At 45.6% G+C, this 12,577-nt stretch overlaps 1 protein-coding gene across 1 annotated transcript in view; it reads left to right on the top strand.

The window, feature by feature from the left end:
* The window catches only part of LOC122543176 (bone morphogenetic protein 1-like), a 132,888-nt gene that overhangs the window by 100,853 nt on the left and 19,458 nt on the right, over nucleotides 1-12,577 (top strand). The window contains exons 9-11 of the mRNA XM_043681598.2: nucleotides 3,024-3,139; nucleotides 7,249-7,351; nucleotides 11,419-11,535. Coding sequence (XP_043537533.1) covers nucleotides 3,024-3,139; nucleotides 7,249-7,351; nucleotides 11,419-11,535 — 336 coding nt within the window. The remainder of the gene's footprint in view (nucleotides 1-3,023; nucleotides 3,140-7,248; nucleotides 7,352-11,418; nucleotides 11,536-12,577) is intronic.

The raw sequence follows: 12,577 nt of genomic DNA, 5'->3' as shown, positions 1-12,577 counted from the left end.
CACAGCCTGGGCTTATTTGGCATCAGTCACTTTGAGTTCAGTCCAGCCAGCTCATTCATGAATGACACACGCTGTGTGAGTGCAAGGCCAGCACTTCAGCTCAGGAAGTGCCGTGGAGTCAACGCATGGGAAGAAACAGGCGGAAAATCGCCAACAGCACACCAGCTCTCAGCACCTCTTTTGTTACTTTTTGCTTGCCCCATCTTCGTGCACTTTGGCCTCAAAGGACTAAGTCTTCTGTCATCCAATCACTCCTGCCTTCCACCCTTCCTTTCGTCCTTGTTCCACCGACCCCTGATTAATGAGGAGAATGAATTCTTCTTCAATACTGAAGCAGATAGTGATGCTCACTATGATAAACAATTCATCAGCACTTACTGTATAAATGCACATGTCCCCTATAGGTTAGGGAAGTCATAGACACTGTACCCTTACATTTTAATTTTAATGAGGCACTAATGTAGTAATTATACAACTGGACAGTAATCCAGAGAAAAAGCATTCAAATTCTTGCCGTGATAATCCGAGACACTTTAATTGAGCTTTAATTCACTTTAATTCAGAATCAATCTGGAAATAAAGAGCTGGTACATTGCGATTGTGAAGTTGGTGGTTGTCAAAGTGGGTTAAAGTTGGGAGCCTGCAATGATGAACTTAAGGGAAAATTGGAGAAGTCCATGAGAGTGAAAGGAGCAGAAGGGTATGCTGATAGGATGAGAGCAGGCGAATTTTTACATTCATTCATAAGATGTAGGCACTCTCGCAAGACCACTATTGATTGACCATCCCTAAGTGCCCTGGAACATGGTGGTGGTGAGCCGCCGTCTTGAACTGCTGCAGTCCAAGTGCTGGAGGTAATCCCGCAATGCTGTCAGGGAGGAAGATCCAGGAGTTTTACTCAGCAACACTGAAGGAATGGCTGAGATATTTCTAAGTCAGGATAGTGTGTCGGTTTGGAAAGGAACTTTCAAGGGACACTTTTCCCATGTATCTGCTGCCCTTGCCTTTCAAGGTCGTAAAGAATGCTATCAAAGGCTTGATAAGTTACTGCAGTGCATCTTGTAGAAGGCACATGCTGCTGACACTGGTTTGAGTTGGGGAGGGCAGGGGGTTGTTGTGAACATTGAAGTTGGCGAATATGTTGTAGATCGAAAGGCTGCTTTTTCCTGGTGGTGTTGAGCTTCTTGAGTGTTGTTGGAGCTGCACTCATCCAAGTAAATGGGAAGTATTCCATCACACTCCACATTTCTGCCTTGTCAGTGGTGGAAGCATTTTATTGAGATGGGAGAGAAGTTAACCACTGCAGAACTCCCAGTCCCAACCTGCTTTTGTGGTCACAACATTTGTATGGATAGTCCAATTCTGTTTCTGATCAATGGTAAACCCCAGGACATGGACAGTGGGAGATTAAGTAATGGTAATTCCCTTGGATGCTTAGATTCTCTCTCATTAGAGATAATCATTACCTGGCTCAAATGTTACTTGCCACTTACCAGCTTGACCCTGAATGGCCTGTTTCAGTGCTGTCCAGGCTATGCAATTCAAAGTTTAAAAGTCAAGACTTAACTAGTCTGGCATGCATGTGACTCCAGACCAGCTGGATGCTGAGGAGGACCAGAAAATTATGTTAATCGGCAACTCGTCAGGGCAATGAGGATACCAGGAACAAGAGCTGGCCACTGGAATGGGTAATAAATGTTTGCCTTGCCAGCAATGCTCACATCAGGAGAATTAACATAATGGAAATGAGAAAGGAAGGAAGAGGAAAATTAGGCAGAAAAAGAGCTTGAAGATGGTTTGTTGACTGTTAAGTAATTGGTGACGGTGATTAGAACAAGGCTATGTGATGTCTGGGAGTTCCTTGGCTGTGTGCAGCTCAGTGTTATTGAGTCTAATGTGGTCTGAGTGTTGTTGAGTCTAATGAGGCTGCTGTAAGGAGACAAGACATGGCTCAACTGTGGTGTGGGTCAGAGTTCATTCCTTTTCGAACAACTGAGGACAACTTTTCAGTAAAACTGTGAGGTGTCTGAGCACTTCCAAAGTTTGAACGACATGCACTTCAAAGAGTTGAGGTGATGTCTTTTACTACCTGCAAAGCAATTTACAGCCAAAGAAGTATTTTTGAAATGTCCTCACTGTCATAATGTTGGAATGGGTAATTCCACAAACAGCAAGATAAACAGCTTTGATGTTGGCAGGATAAATATTGGCCAGGACACTGGGGAGTACTCACTATGTGATCTTTTATCCCACCATGAGAGGGAAAAAAGGGGCTCCATTTAATGTCTCACCCGCAAAGACAGCACTGTTGAGTGCAGCGCTCCCTCAGTACCAGAATCTACTGTACAAATCGTAAGGAAGTATAATAGTGTGTTCAGAATTCAGTGCAAGAATTTAAAGGGGGCTGGCATCTATTTGTATTCAGTGCAGTCTCAGAGTGATGCAGTGGTAATGTCCCTATCTCGGGGCTGGAAGGTGTGGGTTCAAATCCCAGCTGCCCTGGAGCTGTGTCCTGACATGTCCAAACAATTCAATTTACAAAAGAAGCCTTTCCATTCCAAGCTCATGGCACACCTTGCTGCCTCAGAGCTTGTCACCCCCAAGCCTCATCCTCACTAGAAGTCATGACCGACAGTTTAGAAAGCCCTGCTGTAGTGCAACTAACTCTTGCCAACTCCCAAAGTCTCTGACCCTGTCACAGCATCTGTTGGAGTTACGCAGTTTCCTGTTTTTAATTTGTGTGCTGTGAAATTAAGTTCTGTTTTGATCCACTCCCTTTTATATGTGGGATGTAAACATGGCATATTTACGCACTTGTGCATCTTTCAGGACAGTCTTGTGGATTCAGACCAGCAGAAGATTTATTCAGATCATGAACTACACAAAGAGTCAATTTATAAGACAGTCATTTTGTGTTTGAATTCTTGTACAATAGATCTGATTGAAACGTTACATTTTGATCAGAAGTTGATAGATTCCATACTGGTGAAAGATGTTAAGTTCTTGTTGTTGTGTTTCAACAGCTTGTGGGGAAACGCTTCAAGACTCCATGGGTAACTTCTCTTCTCCCGGCTTCCCGAACGGCTATTCATCTTTCACACACTGCATTTGGAGGATTTCCGTAACTCCTGGAGAGAAGGTGCGAGTCTTCAGCCTTTGTATAATAGGGATGCAGAAAAGCTATTCACTGAACCAATTCAAACTCCTCTCCCCAACCAATTCAGAGACCACCACCCCAAACCCATTCAGAAACCACCCCAAACCCATACAGAAACCACCCCAAACCCATTCAGAAACCACCCTCAAACCCATTCAGAAACCACCCCCAAACCCATTCAGAAACCACCCCCAAACCCATTCAGAAACCACCTTCAAACCCATTCAGAAACCACCCTCAAACCCATTCAGAAACTACCCTCAAACCCATTCAGAAACCACTCCAAACCCATTCAGAAACCACCCCCAAACCCATTCAGAAACCACTCCAAACCCATTCAGAAACCACCCCCAAACCCATTCAGAAACCACCCTCAAACGCATTCAAAAACCACCCTCAACCCCCTTCAGAAACCACTCCGAACCAATTCAGAAACCACCCCCAAATCCATTCTGAAACCACCCTCAAACCCATTCAGAAATCACCCCAAACCCATTCTGAAACCACTCCGAATCAATTCAGAAACCACTCCGAACCAATTCAGAAACCACCACAAACCCATTCAGAAACCACCCTCAAACCCATTCAGAAACCACTCTGAACCAATTCAGAAACCACTCCGAACCAATTCAGAAATCACCTCAAACCCATTTAGAAACTACCCTCAAACCCATTCAGAAACCACCCTCAAACCCATTCAGAAACCACACTCAAACCCCTTCAGAAACCACTCTGAACCAATTCAGAAACCACCCCCAAACCCATTCTGAAACCACCCTCAAACCCATTCAGAAATCACCCCAAACCCATTCTGAAACCACTCCGAACCCCTTCAGAAACCACTCTGAGCCCATTCAGAAACCAACCCAAACCCATTCAGTAACTACCCCAAACCCATTTGGAAACCACCCTGAACGTATTCAGAAACCACCTCAAACCCATTTAGAAACTACCCTCAAACCTATTCAGAAACCACCCTTAAAGCCATTCAGAAACCACCTTAAACCAATTAAGAAACCTATTCAGAGATCACCCTGAACCCATTCAGCGACCACCCTCAAACCCATTTAGAAACCACCTCAAATGCAGTCAGAAACTAGCTTGAACCCATTCAGAAACCGCCCTGAACCCATTCAGAAACTACCACCCGAAAGCATTCAGAAACCACCACCCGAAAGCATTCAGAAATCACCTCAAACCCATTCAGAAACCACCTCGAACCCATTTAGAAACCACCCTGAGCCAATTCAGAAACTGCCACCCTCAAACCCATTCAGAAATCACCTCAAACCCATTCAAACTCCTGCCCCCCCAAGCTCATTCAGAAACCACCCTGAACCCATTCAAACTCCTCTCCCTGAAACCATTCAGAGACCGCCACCCGAAACCATTCAGAAACCACCCCAAGCTCATTCAAACTTCCCCCGACCCCTCTAAACCCCACCCTGTTCACAAACCACCTTGAACCTATTAAGCCATTCAAATACCTTCACCCCCACCAAACTATTCACAAATTAGTCCACCACCTACAAAACCATTGTCCTTGCTCCTGGGGCTGGTGTGAAACCATTTGAGGCACATATAGGGTTAAAGTGATGCCCCTCCCTTTGACCAATGATAGTCTCCTGAGGTGATTCATTTCAATGTGCCATAACCAGCATTTACTTCTGAGACGGGGCTGGAATGGACAGGTCCATCCATGAGGTCATCTGTGGGAATGTTGCCTCATAACCCTGTACGTTTCTCACAAGCTGGTGGGTGGAACAGGGAAAAGAACAGGAAATGCTTGACGTAATGGGAAACCACTTTATCTTCTCACCCCTGGGACCATGGCTTTGTATCCAGATGTCCCTCCCAATTGCACGGTGCTGAGTAAAAGTCTCTTGTCTCAACACATGTAACATGGTAAAAGAAAAATCAAAACCTCACGACCTTACGAAGCGCGGCAGCAATTGACTGCATCAGAGCATGGCTAGGTTAACAGAACTGACCGTATGGAATAAGTGGATAGAATTTAATCCAGAGAGGTGTGAAGCAATTCATTTTGGCAGAAGTAATAGGGAGAGGCAGTGCAGACTTAATGGCAGAGAGGGTGGAGAACAGCATTGCAGGCAGGCTTATAGGCACAGTCTGTCTCCCTGGGTTCAGCAGCAGGCTATCACCATCCCTCTCCAACCCTCACCCCTAATCAAAGCTCTAAAGAGACCAGCTTTTGAATGCATTTTTGTTTCAATTTAGAGCAAAATATCCCCAGGGAGAGTGTGCTGCAAAATGGTGCCACCTCTCTCTCTCCTTCACTCACTGAGACGCTTGTGGCATCCTAGTTGGCTTTAAAGCTGAAAGACCTTCTGTTGTCCCCTGGGCTTGGTGAGCCTTGAAGGACAGTGAGGCTGCTGTCGAGTCAGTAATTGGGAAAAACCACAGGCAGGTGACCATTTATCCTCACACAGTGCAGGCTTCTGGTGGCAGTCCTGCCCACCATCAAGCCTATAACGTGATCCATTGTGGATGAGATGAGATACTGCTTTCAAGTGCATTGAAAAGGGATTGAGTTTGTACAGTGCTGTGAAATGTGGCGCTGGAAAAGCACAGCTGGTTAGGCAGCATCTGAGGAGCAGGACTGTCAACGTTTCAGGCATAAGCCCTTCATCAGGAAGGTGGGGGTGAGCTGAGAAATAAATAGGCGGGTTGGGGTTGGGCTAGCGGCAAGGTAGCTGGGAAGGCGGTAGGTGGTTGCAAGTGGGGGGGCTGGTGATTGTGATAGGTCGGTGGGGAGGGTGGAGCAGATAGGGTGGGAAGGAAGATGGACAGATGGGACAGGTCAAGTGCACGGTGCTGAGTTGGAGGATTGGATCTGAAATGAGGTTGGGGGAGGGGAGATGAGGAAACTGGTGGAGTTGCCGTTGATGCCGTGTGGTTGAAGAGTCCCAAGGTGGAAGATAAGATGTTCTTCCTCCACTCGTCTGGTGGCTTGGTTTTGGTGGTGGAGGAGGCCCAGGACTTGCATGTCCTTGATGGAGTGGGAGGGGGAGTTGAAGTGTTCGGCCACAGGGCAGAGGACTTTTTGGGTGCATGTGTCCCAGAGATGTTCCCTGAAGTGCTCCACGAGTTGGCGTTCTGTCTCCCTGATATAGAGGATACCACATTGAGAGCATCGGGTATGGTAGATGAGGTGGTTGGATGTGCAGGAAGATCTCTGCCAGATGTGAAAACATCCACCCACCTCATCTACTATGCACATTGCTCTTGATGTGGTCTCCACTACATTGGGTAGAGAGAACGCCAACTCACAGAGCATTACGGGGAACATCTCCGGAGCACATGCAACAAAAAATCCCATTGCTCTGTGGACGACCACTTCAACTCCTCCTCCTACTCCACCAAGGACGTGCAAGTCCTGGGCCTCATCCACCGCCAAAACCAAGCCACCCGATGACTGGAGGAAGAACATCTCATCTTCCGCCTTGGGGCCCTTCAACCGTACAGCATCAACGTCAACTTCACTAATTTCCTCATCTTCCCTCCCCCCACCTTATCACAGTCCCAACCTCCCAACTTGGCACCACCCTCTTGACCTGTTCCACTTGTCCATCTTGCTTCCTACCGATCCGCTCCACCCTCCCCTCCAACCACCACCTTTATCCCCCACCTGCATCCACCTATCGCCTTCCCAGCTACCTTCACCCCCACCCCACCCTCCTATTTATTCTTAGCCCCCATCCCCTCTCAACTCCCAACATTCCTTTTGAAGGGCTTTTGCCCGAAATGCCTGCTCCTCGGATGCTGCCTGATCTGCTGTGCTTTTCCAGCGCCACACATTTTGACTCTGACTTTCAAGCATCTGCAGTCCTCACTTTCTCTCAGTGTTGTGAAATGGATGGTAACAAAAATGAAGCCCATTTTACGGTTCCCCTTTTTTATTGAGTTAGCAATGGAAATGTAGACCAGAGGAGATGGAATAATGTGGCTGCTGGCTTGCTATCACCTGTTTTATAATACCCCATAAAAATAAAAATCAACTCAGATGAATCAACTCAGTTTTCAATTTGAGGACTGTTCCTATCATGACTTTACCTCATTTACTTTTAAAGATTATTCTAAACTTCACGGCTATGGACACATTCAGGAGCCGGCTGTGCTGGTACGATTATGTAGAAGTGCGAGATGGATACTGGAAGAAAGCCGCATTGCGTGGTAGGAATAATTGAATTTTTGGCTTTCACCTGACCGTGATCTGCTCTGCCTTCTACCTGTATCACTTATGTTCTTGTTCTGTTTCATCTCTTTGAATGCACTTGTCCTTGCACGTTTTTTGCCCTCCCTCAGTGCACTCTAATGAGGAGCTATCACACGTCTCTGAGGCTGGGGATGGTTGCAAAGTGTTAATATTACTGAACTGGCAATCAATAGGCTGGGCTAATGTTCTGGAGATCAGAGCTCAAATACCTGAGGGGAATTTGCACTCAATTGATTAATAAATGAAGAATGAAATCGTGGTCTCACTAATAGTACACTGGATTGTTGTAAACAGCCAGTTGCTTGAGTGGAGGAATCTGCTGTTGTTACCTGGTCTAGCCCATAGGGGACCCCAGATCCACAGGAATATGATTAACTCTTCACAGCCCTCTGAAATGCAAGTTACTCAGATGGCGCCTGAACACCTCCTCAAGAGCAATTCAGAAAGGGTAGTTCAGGGTTAGCTAAAATGCTAGCCTAGCCAGTGACACCCACATGGATTAAAAAAAAACTTTCAGTTCTTCAAACCCATGCTCATTTTCAATCTCTGCTCCTCCTTGAATTAATATTGACTATATTACAACTCATAGGCAGTTGACAGCTTGAGACATATCTTAAATGGAGGTATAATAGGCAGCTTTTGGTATCCTTGCCACAGCCAGGTGAGAATTCTTGGCAATGTGTAGTTCGATCACGGCGTTTAGCACCCAGTTTCTGTGTTTAAAATCTGCTCATTGTTTTTAAAATCTTCTAGTGCACCTGTCAGTGCCAGCTTTCGAGAAAAGCTAGTGCTATGCTTCATTTGACATGGCATGTGCCTTGTTTGGCACAGGATTGTGGACTGGCAGCCAGTGCACTGATAGATCCATCAGAAGTACTGATCTCTATCTGTAAAATTTATCATCACAGAATGTTGTAATCCTCATGCTGAATATACTCCTGTCATTCTGTATTGCGCCATGGGCACTGTATGTTCAAGTCCAAGAGAGATTGAGGAGGCTGTAACTGTTTAGAAGAATGAAATGTGATCTCCTTAAAGCATTCAAAATACTCACACAGCTGGACAGGGTCGATGCAGCATGGATTTTACCACCTGGCTGAGCAAGGGCTGCTGTGCAGTCCTTAACCAGGGAACACAACCTCACACTAAGAAGTTGGCCATTTTAGATGGGATGAGGAGGAATTGCTTCACTCAGAGGGCAGTCAATCTTTGGAATTCTCTACACCAAAGGGCTGTGGATGCTCTATCCTAATGTTCGATATATTAAAGATAGCAAGGGATTTGGAGATAGTGCAGGAAAATGGCATTGAGGTAGGTCAGCTATGACCCAGTTAAATGGCAGAGCAGGCTTGATGGACCAGATGGTCTCCATTTGTTCCTATTTCCCATATTTCTAATTTAGGAAGGTGTGACTACAGTGATAGTGTTCCCACTATTGCCATGCCGGTTGCTCTGATCTTCCTGGGGTGAGGTATGGCGGGTGGGAGGTTGTTCATGGGTACCAATGCAAATCACCAATCGCTCAACTCCTGTCAACCCCTGGCAAAGTACCAATGTGGGACTGATGCCCCTTCTAGCACGCACTTTGATGAGACAAAGCATTTGTTTCTTGATATTTCAAAGCCCAGACCCCAGATAGTAAAGGCACGGCAAGGTGATGATTGAGGCTGGGTAACCCAGCTAGCAGTAGTGAGGTAATAATGAGACAAGTTGGTGGAAGTCTGTCAAATGTTGGAGTTGAAAAATGTGGTGCTGGAAAAACACAGCAGGCCAGGCAGCATCCGAAGAGCAGGAGAATCGACGTTTCGGGCATAAGCCCTTCTTTAGCTTATGCCTGAAACATTGATTCTCCTGCTCCTCGGATGCTGCCTGGCCTGCTGTGTTTTTCCAGCACCACATTTTTCAACTCTGGTCTCCAGCATCTGCAGTCCTCACTTTCTCCCTGTCAAATATTGGATAAAAGGTGCAGTAAGCGAGTGGAATTGATGTTCCAAACGCCTTTGTATCCTCAGAGCTTGTTATTACAAATTGACTATGAACTTGAGTGGGTGTTCATACCACAGGTTCTGACTGTTCTCCCATCTGGTTCAGAGGGATGGTGCGGCAGTGAATAATCTCCTGGCAACCTGGCAAGCTACTTGTCCGGACCCTTTTACTGCAGTCAAAAGGCTGGCAGCCAGAATCAACATTGACATCCCATGAGCTGTGGAGGGGTCTGTAATTCAGAGTTTCTGTGGCTGAGCGCAGCATTCGGGTGATCTGAGAATTGTGAGGCTAAACAATTTGGCCAGAAGCCATACTTCAGCAGAAGACAGCGCCCGGGAGTGTTTGGGGTGGAGGATGGATATTTATTGGCTTTGCACCTCCGATAACATTGAGAAGCCGATAATTAATATGATATCTTCATCTTTCAAATTCCGTTTTAAATCCCAGCTGAATTAATTTCTTGCCCTTTTATGACAATGAAATTGCTTCTCTGTCTACATCTGATGATCTGGCACAGCAGCACCACTACTGTGTTGAGACCTGTTTGACTGTCTCAGCATGTTCGTTTTGGCTTCACCTTTGCTAGAAGCAGCCTCTGTCTGTTTTGTTGTCGCTGTGTGTTTTTGCTTTGGCTGATCTTTTAATATAGCGGTGATAAGGCGCATCTCTGTATGAGATGGTAACTCAAGACCCTATCTTCCTAGATTTGTTTGTCAAATGCATACTAAACAGCAAAGATTTCCCTGGCTCAGTGCTTGTCCTTCATTCAGCATCAAAATCATTACAGTTTACAGCAGAGCAGGAGGCCACTCCTGCATGTGTGCTGACTGACAACTTGCCATTCAACCTTATTTCTCTTGGTGCATAGACTTGTGAATTATGGTATGCAAAAGCTTCGACAAATTGTGATCGTTTAACAATGTTCTTACATGTGTTGAGGGTTTCTCCCTTGACCATCCTTTCATGCAGTGCGTTTCAGACCACCACCACTTCAGGTTAAAAAAAATGTTTCCCTCCAATTGTCATCTCCCTCTCAATTTAAATATAGATTACACTTAACAGCAATCTAGGTTTGTTCAATATATCGCGTCAGTTGTATGACACGATGAAATTTAACAGCAGTGTAGGTTTATTCAATGGATTGCATCAGTTGTGTGACACTATGATCTTTTGCTATAAATTCTGTGTCCTATGATTCTGCCTCACCAGCTACCTGATGAAGGAGCAGCACTCCGAAAGGTTGTCCTTCCAAATAAACCTGTTGGACGATAATCTGGTGTTGTGTGATTTTTAACATTCTCAATTTAAAATTACACCAGTGGTTTATGGACCCCTCAACCAATGGGAATTCTATCCATTCTATCTAAACTATGAATATTTTTATACATGACCTTTAGGTTGTCACTGTGTGGGCGGCATGGTGGCACAGTGGTAAGCACTGCTGCCTCACAGCGCCAGAGACCCGGGTTCAATTCCCGACTCAGGCGACTGACTGTGTGGAGTTTGCACATTCTCCCCATGTCTGCGTGGGTTTCCTCCGGGTGCTCCGTTTTCCTCCCACAGTCACAAAGATGTGCGGGTTAGGTGAATTGGCCATGCTAAATTGCCCGTAGTGTTAGGTTAAAAGGGGTAAATGTAGGGGTATGGGTGGGTTGCGCTTCGGGGGTCGTTGTGGACTTGTTGGGCCGAAGGGCCTGTTTCCACACTGTAAGTAATCTAATCTAGGTTCATCTGTTTCAAAAAAAATAGTTCTACCCAATTCAATCTGTCCTGTATCTAAAATTCTCTAGCCCAAGTAACATCCTTGTAAATTTCTTCTATGCCATGTCTCGTGTAATTACTCTTTCATATGGTGCAGTAACCAGAGCTGTACTCAGTCCTCCAGCTCTGATATTCAGCAATTCCTTTAACAACTTGAGAATTGACAGAGGAATTGAGAGAAGCATCGATTAAGGTTCAATGCAATGACAGCCCGCAATGCTTGTGCTTGTGGTTAACCCGATCACTTAAGTGTATGTTTCTCTCTTTCTGTCTTCAGGCAGATTCTGCGGAGATAAAGTTCCTGCCTCTCTCATCTCCACGGATAGCCGCCTGTGGATTGAGTTCCGCAGCAGCAGCAGCTGGGTTGGCAAAGGATTCTCCGCCGTGTATGAGGGTAATCACGGGTATTCTTTCTTCCCTACTTAGTTGTCCTCCCTGGGAACTGAGAAGAAAGTGTACTCCACAAAGGGGATAGTCAATATTACTGGGCATTTTTGCTTTATTGTGGGAAGAGGCTTTGTGTGAGGCACACATTGAAGTTGGACCGTTCAGGCCAAATGGCCTGTTTTGGGATGACAAGTTTGTTGTCTGGGCACTTAGGGCTGTAAGCACCATTCCCTGTAGGGATTCCTGCCAATTCAGTGGCACTATACAAGAGCAGGGAGGTGGGGAGGTATGTGCAGACAAGAATCTGTAATGGTAATGTCACTGAGTTTGTAACCCCAAGGTTCATACCCATACATTCGGAGTATGGGTTCAAATCCCACAATTGTTGCAATTTAATTTCACTAAATAAGACTGAAATGAAAAGCCTGTCTCCTTTAAAATAAAAAGACTTAGCAAGCCTCTCAGTTCAAGGGCAACTTTTTTTCCTTTCGTTCTTTCATGGGATGTTGGTGTTATTGTCAAGGTTAGCATTTGCTGCCCATGACTAATTGCCCTTGAGATGGGCAGTAAATGTTAGCCTTGCCAATATCATCAACATCCCCTGAAAGAATGCATAAAAAGAGTCAGCTTAGTTCCCGTGTATCTGAGAGACAACAGCAGAATGCAGATCACTTTTCTACTCTCAGTGAGCTGCTCAAAATCAGCCATTTGCAAAGAGGCATGGAGTAAGTTTATTAGGAAGGGACTAGACAAGTGTTAGTGCAGAGTGAGAGAATCAAGGGATACAATCTGAAAATGGGTGGGTGTAAGAGGGTGGAGCCCAATGAGGAAAAACCTGTCATTTCTGCCCCCAGTATGAGTAAAGGTTTGTGTTTATTTGATTGTCATATACACCTGGATCTCAGTACGACCAGCATGACGGCAGCAAGCTGTGTTTTACAGCATGTGGCGGATTAGTCACTGTCCAAATTCATGTCAGGTTATTTGGCCCAGATTCTGAGAGTGCAACTGGTGCAAGTGTCCCTGGGTATGCTACCCCCACACAACTC

Source organism: Chiloscyllium plagiosum, unplaced genomic scaffold (genome assembly GCF_037043375.1).
Source record: "Chiloscyllium plagiosum isolate Xiang-an unplaced genomic scaffold, Cpla_swu_hap1 HiC_scaffold_48, whole genome shotgun sequence".
Classification (NCBI taxonomy): Eukaryota; Metazoa; Chordata; class Chondrichthyes; order Orectolobiformes; family Hemiscylliidae; genus Chiloscyllium; species Chiloscyllium plagiosum.
This window is presented reverse-complemented; position numbering and strand designations above follow the sequence as displayed.